Source organism: Paramormyrops kingsleyae, chromosome 4 (assembly GCF_048594095.1).
Source record: "Paramormyrops kingsleyae isolate MSU_618 chromosome 4, PKINGS_0.4, whole genome shotgun sequence".
Lineage (NCBI taxonomy): Eukaryota > Metazoa > Chordata > Actinopteri > Osteoglossiformes > Mormyridae > Paramormyrops > Paramormyrops kingsleyae.
The window spans coordinates 1896477-1917447 of NC_132800.1; the positions used below are offsets into that span (position 1 = coordinate 1896477).

Genomic DNA, 20971 nt, shown 5'->3' on the forward strand with positions numbered 1-20971 from the left:
AGCAATATGTTTGGAGGAGAAAAGGTGAGGCCTTTAACCCCAAGAACACCATGCCTACCATCAAGCACGGTGGTGGTAATATTATGCTGTGGGGCTGTTTTGCTGCCAATGGAACTGGTGCTTTACAGAGAGTAAATGGGATAATGAAGATGGAGGATTACCTTCAAATTCTTCAACATAACCTAAAATCATCAGCCCGAAGGTTTGGTCTTGGGCACAGTTGGGTGTTCCAACAGGACAATGACCCCAAACACACATCAAAAGTGGTAAAGGAATGGCTAAATCAGGGTAGAATTAGGGTTTTAGAATGGCCTCCCCAAAGTCCTGACTTAAACCCCATTGAAAACATGTGGACAATGCTGAAGAAACAAGTCCATGTCAGAAAGCCATCAAATTTAACTGAACTGCACCAATTCTGTCAAGAGGAGTGGTCAAAGATTCAACCAGAAGCTTGCCAGAAGCTTGTGGATGGCTACCAAAAGCACCTAATTGAAGTGAAAATGGCTAAGGGACATGTAACCAAATATTAGCACTGCTGTATGTATATTTTTGACCCAGCAGATGTGATCACTTTTTTCACTTAACCCATAATAAAGTCATAAAAGAACCAAACTTCATGAATGTTTTTTGTGACAAAGAAGTATCTGTTCCAATCACTCTATCAGAGAAAAATCAGAGTTGTAGAAATAACGGGAAACTCAAGAGAGCCATGATATAATGTTCTTTACAAGTGTATGTAAACTTTTGGCCACAACTGTATATGTTTGCCATATGATGAATGATGGTCTTAGAACTGTGCCAAGTTTTTCTGTGCATGTGATGTGTAGTTGTAGCCTTTTCAGATGTATTGTTTCTATTTTATTTCCACTTTAATTCCCAACTAGATGCAGAGAATGTCTACCGTGGCAGTGGTTTTGTGGCCGCTGTGATGTGCAATGCCACCAACGATTAGTCCTGCATAACAGGGAGTCCCTCCATGAGGGCTTCTTTAAACCCATCTCCCCCAGCACCTTCATTGTCAAAGAAGATGTTGGCTGTTGCATAAAAGAGCAACGTAAGTAAGGTTAGTTGTGCACTGTTTGAAGCAAGTGTTTTATACTAATTGAGTATTTTTTTTGTCTAGAATGTATATTGCGGTTGTAAACATTCCAAAATGCCCTTGTGACCTCCCAAACATGTCTGTGTCGCCGGGCAAAGCAGTTATTTTGATTTCCATCAATGGTAAAACCATTTACACTTCATCTCTATTCTGCCTATGTGTCCCTAAAGTATTTAAACTCCCAACTCTTCTACACTCCTCTTTGTTTGGTTTTCTTAAGGACGTTATGATTTGCACCAGCCTCTATTTGCCTGTCAAAAATGCAGCCAGCAGTGGGCTCCTGACTTTCAAGACCTACTTAATAGTGGATACTGGCCAGCCTCCTCCAGCTCCAACATATTTTACACCCTCGATGTGTTTAGTTCATTCAATGAACTAAAAGTTATTGCCCCAACACTCTCCAGACAGGCCTTCGTGAAACTTCTTGAACATCGGACAAGATGTGGTGGAAGGGTATGTGTTTACCATATCTCTGGTTTTTCTTCCAATTTTCAGACATGTGCAAAGCAATTTATTGAAGGCCTCTTTTAGTCAGGACCTGTGTGTGGTGATACACTGCAGAGAAGCTTCCTAGAGTACAGTTATTGTCTCTTCGAGGAGGATCAGCTTTCCTGCGGCACACCCTTAACCTGCCCTGCCTGTTCCCCTGATATGTTGGCTGTGTCAGTGGATGGCAACAGGAAGCTATACAGGTTTCATCAAAATGGAAGGTAATTTTTCATCTATTTAATATAATTTATTTTGAATAACTACTTTACAGAGAAATGTTGAAGTTTGGGAAAATCTTGAAGTGATGTTAATTGTGGTCTAGTTCTTAAGTCATAATGGCTTAACTCTTTGCAGTCTGGACTGACAAAGTACCTGCACATAAATCAGTATGTCTTTTTAGCTCACTCACCTGTCAAGATTCAATTGATAATAGTGTTATAGAATGCCTATTTCTTGCTTTTTTTGCTGTGACGTCTAGGAGAACTGCCAATATGAATGTACTGGTATAAGCATGTTCTCTCCATTACTCAAAATGTAAGAAAATACAATTTTTTTGTTTTATTTTTTAAGAAAGAACTGCCAAAGTAATGAAAATACTGTACATCAGATTCTCTAGCATTCTCCCTTCGTGTAGGCATTGTGCTCGTTTCATCATTCTGTAATATTGGACTATTTTTCTGATGGTAAACCTGTACAAGGGCTATAACAGCATTTAAAATACAATATGTAATATAATTCATCCCTAGGAGAGATATTTGCCTATCCGATGTATCTCCATAAGCAGCTGATGTGGTGCAAACCCACATTCTTGGCCATGGACGTTGTTTGCAAATACTGGCCCTATTTAAATAAAGCTGCCGACAGCCTGCCAGACTTGAAAGCCCTTACAACAGCAAGGCCATTCTTGAGCGTTATGCACGCCCAAGCCCATTCCACCAGGTGTGAGGTAGGTTCATGGCTTACTTTTTTTTAATGTTACTGTCTACATGCACAGAAATATTCATTGATTTAGGTTTGTGTCTAACAAAGTGTTTTATGGTCATGTTGTGATATGTAGGTCACATGGAGTGGAAAAAACCAGCAAGGTGCCGGGTCAACAGTGGGGGAGGAAGTTGAACAAGTTAACAGCTACCTCTCCCGCTGTGCCTTAACAACCAAGTACATGTCTAAAGGAGGTGACCGTGGTATTTGTCCTCTGTTGTATTTTTTTGGGGGGGGTGTTGGTTATTGTTGCTCATTGCATGACTATGGTCTTATACATTTTCTCTCAACAGTACGTGTTGACATGCTCACGGTCCATGCCATAGCATGGAACCAAAAGAAATTAATGGGCCTACATCATGCGTTGTGTGCCAGATATGTGAAGGTGTGTCTGTCATTTAACAGGTTTTATTTGTGCTTTTCTTTTTTTTTGTAACCTTTGTGTGACTAAGTTGTATTACTCTTATCAGACTTGCAAGATGCCTCTAGTGGCGATAGAGCATCTGGAGGAGCAGAAGCAAAGCTTAGGATGCACTGATAAAGCAGCGTGGGTTTGTGATGTGAGGGAATGGGCAGCCAGTGGTAAGCTTTGAACATATACGAACCTTTCCTTTTATTCTCCCAATATTAATTTTTTTTTAGCCTGGATCATTGGATCTATTCATTTTAATGATGTGCAGGAGATACAGTCTGAGATTCTAGCTATAAAAATGTTTTACCCCTTAAGATGCCACCTAGATCATTTCATATTCACTTTATTAAGTGACATACTTTGGCTGATTTAGATGAAATTTGGCAACACAATACTATACTTATTTAATTATATTCACAGATAGAATGGGCCCATCCCAGCTGGAACAGGCCATAGATGGGCGTTACCTGAATTTGAGGCAGCGGAGGCAAGCTCTCTACCGACAGAATGGTATGTTAATAATGTTTATAGAAAACATGGTGTAGTTATGTACAACTTGTCTTCATTCCCTGTCTTTCCCATTGTGCTCCAGACAGTGGCAAGTTTCGTCATCGTCTAAGACTAAAAATGGCTCAGAGCAAGAAGCTGCTGTTCAGGGACATTGCCGCATATAACAGCAAAGACCCTGCCGTCAAAATCGACCCTAATGAGGTTGAGCTGTCTCTCTCATCAGATAATCAGTCTCTGTCTTGGCCATGGGAGGTTCATGGAAGTGGTAAGGGAGTGGAACCTATTTTTCTGTGTAGGCAAAAAGTGATATGGGCTGATAAATTGTTGATATTTCAGAGTTCTGTGCTATAGTTCAGGCTTGTACATTTATTTCTTTTAGCTAGAATTGAAGACAAAATGAAGGTTTTCCGGGCCACAATGCGGAGGATGAGGTTGGAAGAGGAGAAGACAATCCTCGTCAAAGAGATCCATCCTGTTGGAGTATGAGGAGGATCCAAGAGACATTGAAGATCCTGATTCAAATGAGGATCCATACTCCAGTGAGGATGAAGAGGAGGAAGAGGAGAAGTGTTGGTAGGGTGTAGAGGGGTTATTTTGTAGCCTGGTAATAAGACTTTGCTACTTCACTTTGTTTTGTAGACAGTCTGGCAGTCTTATTCCCTCTCTTTAATTCCTGAAGAAATTTTAAATGGGCCTGCCGCCAAGAAACACCCTACAGACTCAATACAAACCATCTGCTTCATAGCATTAGCGTAGTATTAGCATAAACATAGCATAGCATGAGCAATAACATTAGCATTAGCATAGCGTTAGTATTAACATAGCATTAGCATAGTTGTAGCGTTAGCATTGTGTTAGTATTAGCATAGCTTTAACATTAATATTAGCGTAACGTTAGCATTAACCCCCCACTGCTTGTTGATTTCTCGCCACGCCTAAACATGGAAGTACCCTTAAAACTGTGTACTGAAGCAAAATGAAATGAAGCAGATACAAAACACAATTAATTTCAAATGAATTTTATATTCTGAACTGTCATTCTGTCTTTGTGTGTTGTGGGTGCTTATATCTAATTTCTATTTTCTCCTATTTTTTACTTTTCCTTTTAGCTGAGATTGCCTTGGATTCTCATAGGTTGTACTTCTCTCAGTTGACCTTGGTAAGTCTAACAGAGGGCTTTGACTGATTTCAAAAGCTTCACATTGCTCTCTTTTTCAGCCAGTGTACTTCATAACTTTGAAAAAGATGGCTGACATGGCTCTTGTACTAGGTATAGTCCACAATGTCAGGTGCTCTTGTAATAATGGGAATTAGTCCTTGAAAAAAGGATAGAATGTATATTCTATGCACTCCAAGAATGGTGATGAAGGTTTTGGAGTGCCTGAAATATACATTTTCTCCTATTTTCATGTACTTCACAATGTGGTGTTAGAGTTGATTCACCGCCTCACGGTGGTTATGGTCTACGCAACCAACCACATTTCCAGTTGCGGTGGTGATCAGGTGCTAGGACAATTCTGTTACACACAAGCACGTACTGTATCAACACCACTGTGTCTCCTTTCCTCTAGGTGCTGAGGGGCTTTGCATTTCCAGTAAACTCCATGAATTGTGGAGCAGGGCTTCCGAAAAAAGGAATGGACTGGCTGTGTTTGTGTGTGCGCGGCAGCCAGGCGTACTGTAGTTTTGCAAAGACTTTAAATAAAGAACTTTGTTGTTCTCTGAACCTGTGTGTGTGTCCTTCACTCAGCCCCATCATGAGAATAGCTGTGTCATATGGCAGTATCATTTGATTGAGTTCCCTTCATCTTGTATAAGAACCACCACCAGATCACCTTCCTGCACGTGCACCGCAATGCCAACCTGTTCAACAACTGTCATCAGGAACTGTGGAGTCACGATGAACAGTGGCATGCATGTTCTTATCTCCAACCATGGGCTGGCTGCCTTTCCACATACGCATTCCTACATCTTGGGGAAGAAGTCTATCCCTCAAGTGTAGCTGTTTTAGTTTATACTAGCAAGTTTTTGTAGTGTGATGAATGCAACTAGGGGCAGTGATCTGAACTGTGAAATGTCAGTGGTGTATTGAAAGATTGACCTCAAAAGTTGGTCTTTTTTTTTTTCTGAAAGACTGAGCTCAAACCTGCACCACAGGCCATCACAGCTCTTGTACATACATATTTCAGATCCTAAATGGGGCTTGGGGGTCTCTGAATATCTGAAATGTCAATGTGAATAAAAATATTTTCTGCACCCTTCACGTTGCTTGTAATCAAAAAAGTGGCGACTGGATCCTTGCACATCAAAATCTTATCTCGAAACCCAGCACCGTCTAGATCAGGGGTGTCAAACTCAATTGCACAGGGGGCCAAAATCCAAAACACACTTTAGGTCGCGGGCCTAACAGGATAAACATTTATTGAACACACTAAAACTAAACTTTTAAAACTTAACTTTTTTGAACATAAATATAAATAAAAACAGACAGAAATATTATTCCAGAATAAATCAACTCAAACCTTAAATAACTATATTTTGCTCTCCATATATCCTGTCTAAATTATACAAGTTAGAAATAAAGTAAACGTTAAAAGAACAAACATTCAAATTTCATTACTCTTATGTCATTTTATATAAAAAATAAACTTAAATTTTAAATATCCCAAAACATTTTGCTCTCCATAAAAGTACATCCTGTCAAAATTATACAAATTCAAAATATGAACATGCTGCATAACAAAACCTGGAAATATAAATAAAATTTGTGCTTTTCAACAATAACAAATCAAATCATTCTGTTGTCTTTGCTCTTATGTCATTTTATCAGAGCTGGATGCCTGGCATCTTTTTTTGGCAACAAGTTCATTTATGTTTGGTGTGAGGTTCTGTGTTGTGGAGATTCTCAGGATGGACTGCAGGTGTTCATCAGTGAGACGACTCCTGTGTGCTGTTTTGCTAGTCTTCATCACTGAGAAGAGCTTCTCACACAGATATGTGCTACCAAACATGCACAAGGTTCGAGCCGCATGTAGACGGAGCTGGGGCATTTCTGCGGGAATGAAGTGAATAAACTGTGCAGGCCCTGCAGTGTCGTACTTTGCCTTCAGTGTGCCATTACACTGCAGCTCAATCAGCTCCATCTGAATCTGCACAGGTGCAGTTTCCACATCGACGGCAAATGGGTTGCGAAGCAACTCAAAATTCTTTTTTTGTTCTTCAAAGTCACCAAAGCGCCGTGCGAACTCAGTGCGCAGTGCGCTCAGTTTATCAGCAAAGTGCGTATTTGGGAACACCGTTGTGCCGACTTGGTTCAACATTACTTGGCAACAGGGAGTGAGGCAAGTTGCACTGGTGCATTTGTGTCTTCCATAAAAGCAGCTTCACTTGAAATGCCTTCACTGCATCATACATGTCAGTGATCATACGGTCACATCCCTGGAGCTGGAGGTTTAAGGCGTTGAGATGAGCTGTTATGTCAGCCAGAAATGCCAACTCGCATTTCCACTTTTCATCCCTAAAATTAGTGGAGTGTTTTCCTTTACTGTCCATAAACTGACAGATTTCGTTGCTGAGCTCAAAAACTCTGTTGAGAACTTTTCCCCGACTTAGCCAACGCACCTCTGTATGATAAGGAATGTCAGTAAACTCTGAATCTATCTCCTGCATAAAGGACTGAAATTGCCGGTGATTTAAACCTTTAGCTCGGATAAAGTTTACGGTTTGTGTTACAGTGCTCATTACATTGTCCATCTTCAGGACTTTGCCACATAGTGCTTCCTGGTGTATGATGCAGTGATATGCCGTTAACTCACCAGTACAGTTCTCCTCCTGCATCTTTACTCGCATCCTTCCCACTAGTCCACTTTTTTCACTACACATAGATGGTGCTCCATCAGTTGTAAGTGCAATAAGTTTGTCCCAGGGCAGTTTCATGTCGGTTATACTTTGACATACATTTTCAAAAATGTCTTTTCCAGTCGTTGTCCCGTGCATCGATTTAATGTCCATTATTTCCTCTGTAACGAACAAATTGGAGTCCACTCCACGGATGAAGATGGCCAGCTGTGCAGTATCAGTCATGTCAGTACTATCATCCACAGCAAGAGAGTATGCAATAAAGTCTTTGCTTCTTTCACTCAACTGTGTTCTTAAATCAGTGGCCATCTCACAAACTCGATAATACTGCCCTACCACAGAAATTTCCCCTCCTCGCCCGCAAAAATGAGGTAATGAAGTTGCGTCAAGTAATAAATAATGTATTATTTATATGATTTATATGAAAATTGTTTATATGATTATTGCTGCACCTGGCAGCAGAGTCCTGCACGGGTCTGGTTTTGACAAACCACACCCGCCCCACCCGTCATACTTAAACCCGTATCCGAACCGTTATCCGACAGAAATAAAATAAAATTCCGCACCCGATCCGCTATAAATAAATGCCGACACCCGACCCGCACCCGAATGAAAATCAGTCAGATTAAAAATTAAAGACAAAAGTTTATTGGCACAACAATCATCTGCAACATAAGTTGAAAAAGCATAGCCAAATGTAAATGTTGCTTAATAACACCCTATAATAAGCAAAACAAATGGTAGTAGCCTACCTCCAAACTCAAATAATGTTTGATATTGCCATGCCCACAAATAGACTTACCAGCTTACAATTAAATGTTTTATAGGCTACCTACGTGCACTGTCCATTTTCCTTTGATTACCCGATTGGAATTCCTACGCGAAGGCGAAGACTAACGTTTGGTGCGGTGTTTTATATTACTGTGCAAAAAAAAAAGGATATCGTCCACAGTTGATGGCCTCAGCTGACTACTTCAGCATCCATTTCGAACAACTGGAGGAGATCGCATGCGTTTTTTGAAAATGAAACTGGGAGAGATTTCCGGGAATGCGCGTGCAGACATAAACTGATACTGATTTTACGTTTTATCATCTTGAATGCAGGGATTTTTCTCACTAAACTATAGCCCTAGGGTATTTTTTGTTGGCACACGATGTTTTGAAAACCGCAATTTAGCTCTCCTGCGTCCGACCCGAACCCATATCCGACAAAGTAGAATATTTTTCACCCGTTTCAGCAAAACTTGCGGGTCACCGGTCGGGTACCCGAACCCCTGCAGGACTCTGCCTGGCAGGACCTTTATGGGAGAGATGGTCATACTAATATAGATGGAGTTATGACACTATAGTCTAGTTCTGTGTCTTGTTTTCTGCTTACCTATACAGTTTACAAAACCAACCTGTGTTTTTAATATAAGATAAAACCAGTGAAGTTACTTTAAATGTTTTCATATTTTTTCATTCATGACTACTTTGAAATGTTTTAACAGTTTACTACCACTTCCTGCTGCAATGCCTTTGCTATGGACATATGTTACCCTTTCAAAAACAGTTATAGTGTATTGAAATTTACAGATCAAATCATATGCCGCAATACATACCGTCTACCGTCTATGGTTCAAATTATACCGCAATATGAATTTTATGCCATATTGCACAGCCCTAGCGGGAAGTGTTTGGCAAGACAGCTGAAGCGCTGCATTATGGGATCTGTAGTTTATTGTGTTACCAGCGCTTCATATCTCCGGGCCATTAATAACAATAATATATAAAATGATCTCGCGGGCCGGATATAATTACACGCCGGGCCGGATGTGGCCCGCGGGCCTTGAGTTTGACACATATGGTTTAATTGAAATGGTAATTTACAATTCCTGTCCTAGCTCACAGTGTCCTCCCTGACATGGATTATCTGGTCACCCTAGATTGCCACATACCTAAAGTTAGTGGACTCACTCATGGTCCAGGTTCATGACCTCGATGAGCAACTGGCTCTCATCCAACATAACAATGAGTTAAAGGAGAGAGTTAACACGCCTTTTAGGTAGTCTGTTTGTACGTCACAAGCAGGGAGGGGGGAGAATGATGAACAGGTAGGTCGAGAGAGCTGGGTGAATGTAGGTCGTAGACGTAGAAAAGGGCGTACCCAATTCACAAAGGCAGCATCACCTGAAGTAACGGTGTCTAACCGCTTTCAGGATCTTCCAGCTTTAGAGCCGGAAGAAACTGGGGAGGCAGGTGGGTCCTTGGGCACCAAGGAGCTGCCTACCCCCAGGAGGAGGGAGGTTGTGATATTAGGGGATTCAAGTATCAGAGGTGTAGATAGTTATGTGTGCACCCGTGATAAAGGGTCCCGTACGGAGTCTTGCCTGCCTGGTGCCCAGGTAGGGGACCTTCCGAATCGAATGGACAGGCTTTTGGCCCCAGCCGGGGTGGAGCCAGTGGTCGTGAGAGAGATGGAGAATACCGCTTTTGTCAAAATGACAGGTTGGGTCAAAGGTCACAAAGGTCACATAAATCAAAAATGACAGGTCTTTGAAGTGAGCCATGTGACATCACTAGTGTTATTATTATTGGCTTTTCAAAATTATTCCCAGTCTATCTATATCTAGTGTTGCTTTAACATTCCATCCTCTTTGTGCAATATACTGATTTACAGTACTCTCAGCAAAACAGCATGATATACTACCACCACCATGCTTGTTAAGAAAACAATCTCACCTTGACCCCTGCAAACATATCTCTTTTCATTGTGGCCAAGCAAAGAAGTTAATGACACATTCACACGTCATTGTGACTCCAGCCTGCCAGAACCCAGCCGCAGCCTTAAAGTCACACACGTCTGTGCTCTTTTCTGCAGGAGAGATTCACACATCATTCTGACTGCCCCACCCCTCCCCCTGTGATTGTGCAGCCATCAGCAGCCTTTCAGAGTGTTAGCCAGACAGATCGAAAGAACACACTAAGGAATGTGTCTGTTCTATTCATAAACAAATGAGAGGCATATTATAGTAAAATGTTCATTTTGCCTCATCACCATGTCTCAGGGCTGGGTCTAGCGTTTCTATCCCTTGTTGCAGAAAGAATCCTCTAGCTAGCTGTACGTTGCTGACCTCAGAACAGCTGCCCTTTCTCAGGCTGAATCTGAGTACGTGTGACCCATTTGTACTTTGATGGCAAAATTCAGCTCCTATATTCACCAGTGGCACTTGCACTCTCACCCGGCACATATTTTATGTTCTATAGTCACTCTTTGGAAACATGTGTGAACAGTTTTGAATCATTGTGTTTAAATGACTACTGTGTGCTGGCTGTGCATATACTTCTGCGGCCTGTGTTTTCTATTTTGGGTAACTATCATTACCATTTTACCATTTTAGTTTCACAGGTAAATTTTACATCACTTCCGACTCGCTTCAGATTTCAACAAGTCATTGAAATCTGCTTTGCAAAAAGTTCAGATAGACACAAAACTTAAATTTAGACAAATATCACACGTTCTTTTTCCTGCGGTCACAGCTAGCTTCACCTAACTAGCAAAACTAGAACACTCGCAAAACACTAAGCACCAATACAAAGTTAAAGAAATATTGCTAACAAGAGGACCAACATGTAATAATGCTAATCACATATCATCTAACGATAACTATCAAATAGCAATGAAGTTCCACTACCTTAAACCTTAAAATATATAATAACAACTACTCAGTTCTTAAAAATAACTGAGTGTACACCACTTGAACAGACAAAAAAATAAATAAAGAAAGAAAGATAGTATTACTCACCTTAACATCCAATTATTAGTGTTCCTCTGTGTCGGTTTACTGTGTGCCAGCAATGGCGAATTAAAGACAGCTCCTTCGCGCCTGTTTCAGTTCAAACAGCACGGCGCCTTCTAACCGCCAAACTGACCTTTTAGTTTTACTTGACAATACTGCATCAAATATAGCTGATAACTATGAAAATATTCGTGTTTTAAAATAAGTAAAACTGAAAACAGTCGAAATATTACATTTGAAATATATTTGCATTAAACATATTTTAAACTAAATAAAACAAGTGATGTATAATTCAGCAATATAATACGTACGTATTTTGAAAAATACACGTACTTGTCAACTTTTACAGTATAACTCTGATTTTACTGTAAGTGTACTCTGAATATCATTTATACCCACAATGCATTGCATAATACTGTAAAATACCGTAAAACAATATTACAGTACCATACTGTTGAATATTTGCTGTAAATTTACAGCCATTTTTTACAGTGTAGCTTAAGTGATTATTAGTGTATTATTAGTATATTCAAATATTAATAAATACGAAGAAATGTTTTCAAGATGATAACTAACTGATAATCTGTTAATTACACCTGTTTTAATGCTCATGTTTGTTACAGACTTAATTATTACTAAAAACATAATCTTTTCCCCTTTTTTTCAGGTTTATGTTTGTAAAGACGACAGGAAAGAGCAGTACTTCAATGTATGTATGATTCCAGCACTGTTGGTTTACTATTATAATGACTTCTAGGTGGACTAAGCTACGGAGAATTCTGAAACAGGTTCAGACTCATTTGCAGAGCATTAGGGAAATTAATGAGGCCATTCAACATGTAGGACAAGACATTACTGCTATTCCTAGCAGCAGTGGGACAAATAATATCACTTTGAAATGCAGAGATGTTTCATCAGAAAAGTCTGTGGTTAGTCCTAACTTGTCAGAAGTTGATATAGAGGAAGGTAGAAATTCTGAATCTGAAGATAGAAGATCTGAAGGTAGCAGGTCTGAATCTGAAGATGAAGGTAGAAGGTCTGAAGATGAAGATTTAGATGAATCAGATCAAGACCATTGTTTGAAGCTTGGTGATGGATTGGCTCAGTGGGCAGTGGGCCACAAAATTTCACATTCAGCTCTTCGTGATTTACTTTACTTACTGAAAAAAGATTTTCCAGATTTACCTAATGATCCACGTACATTACTGAGGACTGCACCTAAGATCCTGGTTAAAGACATTGCAGGTGGCTCCTATTATCATTTTGGACTATTGACAGGTTTGAAAAAGTTGCTTGAACAATGCCAGGGCATAGAGCAAATCAGTGACTGTATAAAAGTACAAATAAATGTGGATGATCTGCCATTGTTTAAGGCATCATCTGTGCAGTTTTGGCCAATTTTAGGGCTCGTCATGGGTCTTAAAACAAAGAAACCCTTCATCATTGATTTGTTTTGTGGAAATAGTAAACCTCCATCTGCTACAGAATACCTCAAAGATTTTGTTGATGAAGTAATCTTTCTGAAAAGTAATGGAGTTTCTTTTGGTGGTCACCATTACCAGGTAGAAATAGCAGCATGTGTGTGTGACACTCCAGCAAGAGCCTTTGTCAAAAATATTAAGAGTCACAATGGATGTTTGGAGACTGAGGAAGAGGAAGAAAGGCTCAGACGTACATCACGGTAAGTTAATTGGCAGTTTGGCCAATTAACTTTGGAAGTGGTAATATGATATTTAACATTATTTGTTTCCTGTTTTATCCCCTAAATTAGAGTTCCGACCCGATACCAGACCGTTTCCTCAGAAGAGGATGAGTTGGATCAGGGGCAAAGGGTCAGAACATCACCAGTGCCTGTGCTTGAAAAACGTCCGTCTACCACCACGAAAAGGATTGGGGATCATAGCGTGGAAAATGAGCAATCCATTTCGAGTGCCAGCACAAGCACAGGTAAGACTATTTTTAAACACGTCAGACATTTCTGGAAAAGTTTACAAGTTGGATTACTCACAGTTGTGTAAAGTCTTATGACTTTTGAAGTTTCTGCAATCATTACATTGATTTTGAACGTCTAATTGATGTAAACAATGTTTCATTCAGGGTTCGAGTTGACGGCCATTAGGATACTGATGGAGCTATCTGTGGAAGTAAAGGAGCTTCGACAGAGGCTTGACCATAATACAGCTCTCCTTAATGACCTGGTCAGAGAGAAAGAGGCTGATGTTTCCGTTTATCTAAAGGAGGATCCTATCAGCGCTGATCTGCAATTAGATCTGCCTCTAACTTTACCCGAGGACCTGCAGGAGCTAGACCTGAAGTTGGAGGATGTGGATTTTGCAAATAAATTGGTAAATTTTTGTGATTTCTATGGAAATTTGTACCTGTGAAGTACCCTTAACATGACCAGTCATTAGCTTTGTTTAAACTGTTACAGCTCTTATGTGAGTTTCCTTTAGCATTTTGTATATGTTCAGAGTTAAGGAGAAGAGGCACTGTCATTATGGCTTTTACCCATGTGCTTTTTCAGGGATCTTAGTATATATTGGTATACTTGAAAATATGTTGTAAAATTTGATGTACTGTAGGAGCATAATTCATTTTGTTTACTTCCTTCAGGTGTTAAAACTTGCTGTTCTTGGCGGCAAGGACGTGCCAAGCACCACCAGGAGAATACTGGCAAACCTCCTGGCACCAGAGCTGGCACGAGAGTATAACTGGACAGGTGCCAAAGGGAAAAAAGAATTTAAGAATTTCAAGATAAATAACATTATACTCCGTAAGTATAAATTGTTAAAAATAAATTTATAGTGACGTTACCAATACATTTCTATCAATGTACATTGAATTTGTTATGGATTTTATACAATTTGTTAACGGTCCTTGAATGATATTGCTGTCATTTGAAATTCTCTAAAGTTCAAATTAAGACCTTCAAAAAGGAAATGTTTAAATTATAATTATTTATTATTAAATTAATTCTCTATGTTTGGACTAAACAGAATTGTGATCAAAATGTTTTTCTAGTTTTCTGCTAACATCTTAGATCTTTCTGTATCTATGGTGTAGTTAGTTTTCAGTAATTGGTCTGAAAAAGTCCTTAAACTATTTAATACACCTGATGACACAGACAATTTGTACTCTGGGATTGACTAATATAATAATTTGATTGTTTTTAAATAAACAGACAAAACATCAATTACTGCCAAATGGAATGCACAAATTTAATTAGATTATTCCTCATCTTTGTTTTGTCAGGCGCTGTGCGGCAAAATTCTAAAACAAAAGACACTACAAAGGATGAGGTGAAAGGAAGCATCACCTCATTCCTGTATAATGCACGAGATTTAAAAGGCGGAAGAAGTAAGAGACGTACGGCAGAGCAGGAGAGTGGTGGCCCGTCCAAGCAGGGACGAGTGGAAGTGGACTAGGAGGTATTGTAATCCTCAAGGCTTTGTAAAAATAAATGTATAAAGTGATTTTTATTTTATTTTTTAATTTGATTTTTATTTTATTTTATAATTTAATTTGTATTTTATTTTTATTTAATTGTGATGTGTGATTTTCTTTAAATAAATTTTGCATAAAACTGATTTTCTGCTTCTTTACTTTTGGTTCAGCCACAGTTTAATTTATCAGTTATTTTACAGGTTTACCTAGCTCATTACTGTTTGCTTGATTTAATTTAGTTACCGTGTGTAAATAATCTTAATATAATCCAGTAGGATCTTTTCATAGCGATCATTCCAAATACCAGCTACTGTACTATGGATGCCACAGTTTAAATTAGCAGGATTGTGAAAACACTAACCACATTTTCTGGATTACTTTCTCTTGTAAAACGTAATTTGTTCTTTGAGTATGCAAAATGCAAAATTTGTAATTTTAACTGTTTAATCACAAACATCCCAGATAAATCCCAGATCTTTGCCCATATGGGCTGGCCCACATTGTGCCCAGGTAATGTAACCCAGATGGGCCCCAGATAAACCCCACATCTTTGCCAATATGGGCCCCAGATAAATCCCACATCTTTGCCCAGATGGGCCCCAGATAAACCCCACATCTTTGCCCATATGGACCTGTAAGGAAGAGGACTCCCTTACTAGTTTTATTGTAATCTGCATGGCATGTTGGTAGTATGCTTCTCGTTTTATTAAAGGCACTGTATGTACACTTTGTTTGGCATCGCACTTTCACGGCGGCTCCTCATCAAGGAAGGTGGTGGTGCCTGTGAAACAGAAAAGGAATGGTGATTGTAAGATGTGCTGACTCACCTTTCTTTCCTGTGTTCTCTCCAGGGTGTTTGGGCAAATGTTTCCCCGGGGGTCCAGACACCAGTTAAAGGTTCCGGGAGAGACCACGGGTTAAGGGAGTGTGGGGAATCTTTTGTGTTTGGGGTTTTTTGGGGTTTAGAATATGGGGTTTGAGGTAAGAGTAAAGTGGAAAATATTTATTGATATGAAAGTGTGAAATGTATTTGTATATTTATGTATTCAGGTTAATGTGTTGTGTATTATGGTGGAAGGTTGGGATTTAAGAAAATACCTGTGAGTGGAATGATGGTTTAACCTGTGACAGCTGAAAGTATTTAAGGCTGCCAGTTGTCATTAGACGAGTTGTAATTGTTGGAAGAAGAGCTGCATGACAATAAATATGTGTTGTTCCACTGCATTGGTTTAGTCTTCCTCACTGTCCAATCCAGCCGCTAAGGGCCGCCTCGTTACAAGTGGTGTCAGAAGTGGGAACACTTATGCCACAGTGAGAAGATGATGACAAGAGGTGGAAAAAAACCGGGCCAAGAGGAGCAGCCTGATGAAGGAGTTGGAGCTGCATCTGAGCTAGAGGCCATGGCAGTAACAAGCCCTGAGGACAAATTGGAGGAGCTGACAGGGTTGGTGAAATCCCTTATTCGGTCTCATGCAGTCAGAGACCAGAAGTGGGAGAAAGATTTGTCACGTCAGGAGCAGAGGTGGAAAAGCATGCAGCATCAATTTCAGCAAATTCAGTTACAAGTTAATACTGTAATTGATAAGCCTGAGCCATCAGAGGTGCCAGTACCCCCTGCAACGTTGGAAGAACAGGAACACGCGTTCAATGTTGACAGTCAAGTGGCCCAGGGGTCCAGGTCTTCAATTAAACCTAAACTTTTTCCTCTGTCACCAGAAGATGACATTGAACATTTTCTCACCACGTTTGAAAGAATGGCAAACGTGTGTCGATGGCCCAGAGATGAGTGGGCTATTCGTCTGGTTCCCCTGTTGACAGGTAAAGCCCGTACAGCCTATATTCTTATGGACTTAACAGACGCTGATGACTATGATAAAGTGAAGGAGGCAATTCTGGAAAAATATGAGATCACCGCTGACATCTACAGACGCCGCTTCAGATCCCTGAAAGTTGAATCAGGTGAGACGCCACGTGAACTTTATGTAAGACTGAAAGACTTGTTTTCAAGATGGATTAAACCTGAACAATCAGCTGTAGAAGAAATATCTGAGCAGATAATTCTGGAGCAGTTTTTGAGAATGGTTAATCCAGAGCTGGAGATCTGGATACGTGAGCGTGACCCGAAGACTGCAAAGGAAGCAGCTAGCCTCGCGGAGGTTTTCACTTCAGCCAGAAAGGGAAGCAAGAGCACCTACTTTAGCCGGGAGACCCACTACGCCCAACCAAGTAAGTCCATTGGGGGTGAACAGGGTTCTGGTCAAGTCCAGGCTAGAAATTTTTCTAGTTCTAGGCAGTTCCCTTCTAGTAGACCTCACAATGTGAAGAATTCCTTTAAGTCTTCAGTGCAGGATGTTGAATGTTATCACTGTCATAACTTTGGCCATATACAACAATTTTGCCCTGCCCTTAAGTCAAAACCATCTCTTTTGTGTGCAGTTCCAAGGCCAGCCATAGAGCCGGTAGGAAAGAAGGCTTGTACTGTCCCTGTTTTAATTAATGAGCGTAAAGAAGAAGCTTTGCTCGAGTCTGGTTGCTTTCAAATTCTGGTGCACTCTAGCATAATTGCTGGGGGAAAGTTAAGTGGGGTGGGGGCTACAATAAGTTGTGTGCATGGGGATGAATACATGTACCCCACTGCTGAGGTTTATCTGACGGTGGGAGGTCAGACTTATTTGTTAGTGGTAGTTGTGGTTCCCAGTTTGCCATATGCAGTGATACTGGGTAATGACATTCCCACTCTGTTTGATCTGATATATCAGTCAGATTATGACCCCCAAGTGAGGGCTGAGAAAGATATTCAAGGTTCAGGGGAGGAATCTGGAGGTTCACTTCCTCTAGATAGGATAGTTGAACCATTGAAAGCCTGTCATGTAGTTACAAGGGCACAAAGTGTAAAGGAAATGATGCAAGAGTTACCCTTTTTTGAGGAGTCTCTGGAAATAGAGTCAGGGAAGACTAGGAAATCTAGGGCTCAGAAAAGAAGGGAAAAGTTTAAAAGCCCAAGGGAGATGGGTACAGCAGTGTTTCCTAAGCCAAATAACCAACTTGAGTTTAACATTCCCTCAGATTTAGGTGCACTCCAAAGAGACGACCCTACTCTAAAACCCTGGTTTGAGAAGGTAACAGAGGTAGAGGGGGTTAGCCAAGGTGAGGTAAGCTGTCTTACAGACGCGGTTTACTTGATTAAAGGAGGCATCTTGTATCAGAGAAAGGGGAAGTGTGAAGCAGTAGTACTCCCACAACAGTTCAGAAACAAGGTTATGGATTTGGGTCATTCAATTCCATGGGCAGGTCATATGGCTTTTTATAAAACACTGAATAGGATCAGTAGCCGTTTTGTGTGGCCGGGGATGTATGTACAGGTTTCTGAGTTTTGCCGTTCCTGTGAAAAATGTCAGTTGACCTCAGGTAAAGGAGTAGTGCCAGCCCGGTTGCAACCACTGCCAATTATTGAAACACCCTTTGAGAGGCTAGGCATGGATATTGTGGGTCCTTTAGAGAGGAGTTCCGTAGGCTATCGCTATATATTGGTCATATGTGACTATGCAACACGGTTTCCTGAGGCCTTCCCACTCAGATCAATTAAAGCCCGTCATATTGCTAATTGTCTGCTGCAGCTTTTCTCTAGGGTAGGTATACCAAGAGAAATTCTGACGGATTGTGGAACGAACTTTCTATCTAAGTTGTTGCAGCAGGTTTATAAGCTGTTAGGGATAAAGGGACTTAAGACCACCCCTTATCACCCCCAAACGGACGGGCTAGTGGAGAGATACAACCAGACTCTCAAAAGTATGCTGCGTAAGTTTGTCTCAGACACAGGTGCAGATTGGGATCAATGGCTGCCTTACCTTCTGTTTGCCTACCGAGAGGTCCCACAGGTTTCCACCGGCTTCTCGCCTTTTGAACTTTTGTACGGCCATCAGGTGAGAGGCCCACTGGATCTGCTTAAGGACTGCTGGGAGGATCCCAAAGCAGAGGGTGAAAATATTGCAGCCTACGTCATCAATATGAGAGAGCGATTGAAGAGAATGGCGTCATTGGTGCAGGACAATATGAAAGCAGCACAGAAGCATCAAAAGACATGGTATGATCAGAAGGCCAGGGATAGAGGCTTTGTTCCAGGTCAGAAAGTATTGTTATTGCTTCCCACCAGCGATAACAAGCTGCTGACAAAATGGCATGGGCCATATGAGATTGTTAGACAAGTGAGTAAAGTTACATATGAGTTGAATATGCCAGAAAGAGCAAAAAAATATCAGACATTTCATGTGAACCTGTTGAAAGAATTCTACAGCCGACAAGAGCCAGTCCATCAGTTGCTGGTGCGGTCGGTTAGGGATGAGGAGGTGACGGAGAAGTTCTTTCCAACTAACGTGGCAGATTGTACTTCAGTTGACCTTTCTCATTTGTCTCCTACGGAGCAGGCTGATATAAAACCACTGGTGGATCCACAGCTCTTTCGAGAAACACCAGGTTTCACATCACTGGTTCAACACAATATACGGGTGAAGGAGGATGCGCCTGGTCGTCAAAATAGCTACAGGATTCCAGAGCGGTTGGTGCCAGTGCTGAAAAAGGAGATAAAACTGATGTTGGATCTGGGAATTATTGAGGTGTCAAGTAGTGAGTGGTGCAGTCCGATTGTTTTGGTACCAAAGAAGGATAACACCCTGAGATTCTGTATTGATTTTAGATATTTGAATGCAGTATCCAAGTTTGATCCCTACCCAATGCCCAGGGTGGATGACCTGTTGGAGAGAGTTGGATCAGCAAGGTATATTACGACACTGGATCTGTGTAAGGGATACTGGCAGGTGGCTTTGGCACCAGATGTGAAGGAGCTGACGGCCTTCAAAACTCCTTTTGGTATGTACCAATTTAAAGTCATGCCATTTGGGCTTCAAGGGGCACCGGCGACATTCCAACGATTAATGGATCATGTACTGAGAGATGTGTCAGCGTTTTCGGCAGCATATCTGGATGACGTGGTGGTGTACAGCGAGTCCTGGGAGGAGCATGGCATTCACCTGCAGAAGGTGTTACATTGCATCAGAATGGCTGGATTGACTATTCACCCCAAGAAGTGTTCCATAGCCCAAAGAGAAGTGGAGTACTTGGGTTTTGTGGTTGGCTCTGGGAAGATAAAGCCTCAGGTTGGAAAGATTGAGGCAATCCGGTCCTTCCCAGTTCCGATGACAAAAAGGAAGGTGAGAGGTTTTCTGGGTCTGGTAGGCTGGTACAGGAAATTTATACCTTCTTTTGCAGAGCGGTCCGCTGCATTGAATGACCTCACAAAGGGCTCAGCCCCCAACAAAGTACGGTGGACAGTAGAATGTGAGCAAGCATTCAGAGACCTCAAGGAAGCAGTTGGTACACATCCAGTTCTACACAGCCCGGACTTCAACAAGCCGTTCATCTTGCAAACTGATGCTTCAGGAGTGGGCCTTGGAGCTGTCCTTCAGCAAGAGGTGGATGGTGAAAGAAGGCCTGTGGTGTTTCTGAGTCGGAAATTACTCGACAGGGAGACGAGGTATTCGATGGTGGAGAAAGAGTGTTTGGCCATGAAATGGGCTGTTGAGGCCTTGAGGTATTATCTGCTGGGACGTCATTTCACTCTAGAGACAGATCATCGTGCTCTCCAGTGGTTGAACCGCATGAGGGATGCGAATGTTCGCATTGCAGGATGGTACCTGTCTCTGCAGCCTTATGACTTTACGGTCCAGTATCGGCCAGGGAAGTCAAATGTGGTTGCTGATTGTTTATCTAGGATGGCAGAGGACTGATGTGCTCGCGCTTAAGAGAGGGGGGAGGAAATGTAAGGAAGAGGACTCCCTTACTAGTTTTATTGTAATCTGCATGGCATGTTGGTAGTATGCTTCTCGTTTTATTAAAGGCACTGTATGTACACTTTGTTTGGCATCGCACTTTCACGGCGGCTCCTCATCAAGGAAGGTGGTGGTGCCTGTGAAACAGAAAAGGAATGGTGATTGTAAGATGTGCTGACTCACCTTTCTTTCCTGTGTTCTCTCCAGGGTGTTTGGGCAAATGTTTCCCCGGGGGTCCAGACACCAGTTAAAGGTTCCGGGAGAGACCACGGGTTAAGGGAGTGTGGGGAATCTTTTGTGTTTGGGGTTTTTTGGGGTTTAGAATATGGGGTTTGAGGTAAGAGTAAAGTGGAAAATATTTATTGATATGAAAGTGTGAAATGTATTTGTATATTTATGTATTCAGGTTAATGTGTTGTGTATTATGGTGGAAGGTTGGGATTTAAGAAAATACCTGCGAGTGGAATGATGGTTTAACCTGTGACAGCTGAAAGTATTTAAGGCTGCCAGTTGTCATTAGACGAGTTGTAATTGTTGGAAGAAGAGCTGCATGACAATAAATATGTGTTGTTCC

The 20971-nt window shown here is 41.1% G+C and overlaps 1 protein-coding gene and 2 long non-coding RNA genes across 10 annotated transcripts; all 3 read left to right on the forward strand.

The window, feature by feature from the left end:
- The first annotated feature begins 1141 nt into the window (after window positions 1–1141).
- On the forward strand, window positions 1142–1800 carry LOC140588659 (uncharacterized). Its single transcript, XR_011989806.1, has 3 exons — window positions 1142–1221; window positions 1320–1552; window positions 1631–1800. It is a non-coding gene; the product is annotated as an uncharacterized lncRNA (long non-coding RNA).
- Window positions 1801–2339: 539 nt separating this feature from the next.
- Window positions 2340–3131, forward strand: LOC140588654 (uncharacterized). 2 transcript variants are annotated; one of them, XR_011989798.1, is made up of 3 exons: window positions 2340–2534; window positions 2646–2772; window positions 2863–3131. It is a non-coding gene; the product is annotated as an uncharacterized lncRNA (long non-coding RNA). The 2 variants fall into 2 exon arrangements; XR_011989797.1 differs by having other exon boundaries at window positions 2646–2763.
- Window positions 3132–11672: 8541 nt separating this feature from the next.
- Window positions 11673–20913, forward strand: LOC111844269 (uncharacterized). Of its 7 annotated transcripts, none has more exons than XR_011989781.1 (10): window positions 11673–11837; window positions 12691–12809; window positions 12900–13075; window positions 13226–13473; window positions 13742–13901; window positions 14381–14556; window positions 15424–16016; window positions 16391–19195; window positions 19311–19438; window positions 19838–20913. XR_011989781.1 is itself a non-coding variant. In XM_072710465.1 (9 exons), exons 1-6 carry the CDS (start codon window positions 11733–11735, stop codon window positions 14551–14553), a joined length of 981 nt encoding a protein of 326 aa, XP_072566566.1. In that variant the 5' UTR covers window positions 11676–11732; the 3' UTR covers window positions 14554–14556; window positions 15424–16016; window positions 16391–19438; window positions 19838–20913. The 7 variants fall into 7 exon arrangements, 4 of the variants coding, with proteins under 4 accessions (XP_072566566.1, XP_072566567.1, XP_072566564.1 ...); XR_011989782.1 differs by having other exon boundaries at window positions 16391–19127; XR_011989780.1 differs by having other exon boundaries at window positions 16391–18656; window positions 18997–19438.
- Window positions 20914–20971: the final 58 nt, after the last annotated feature.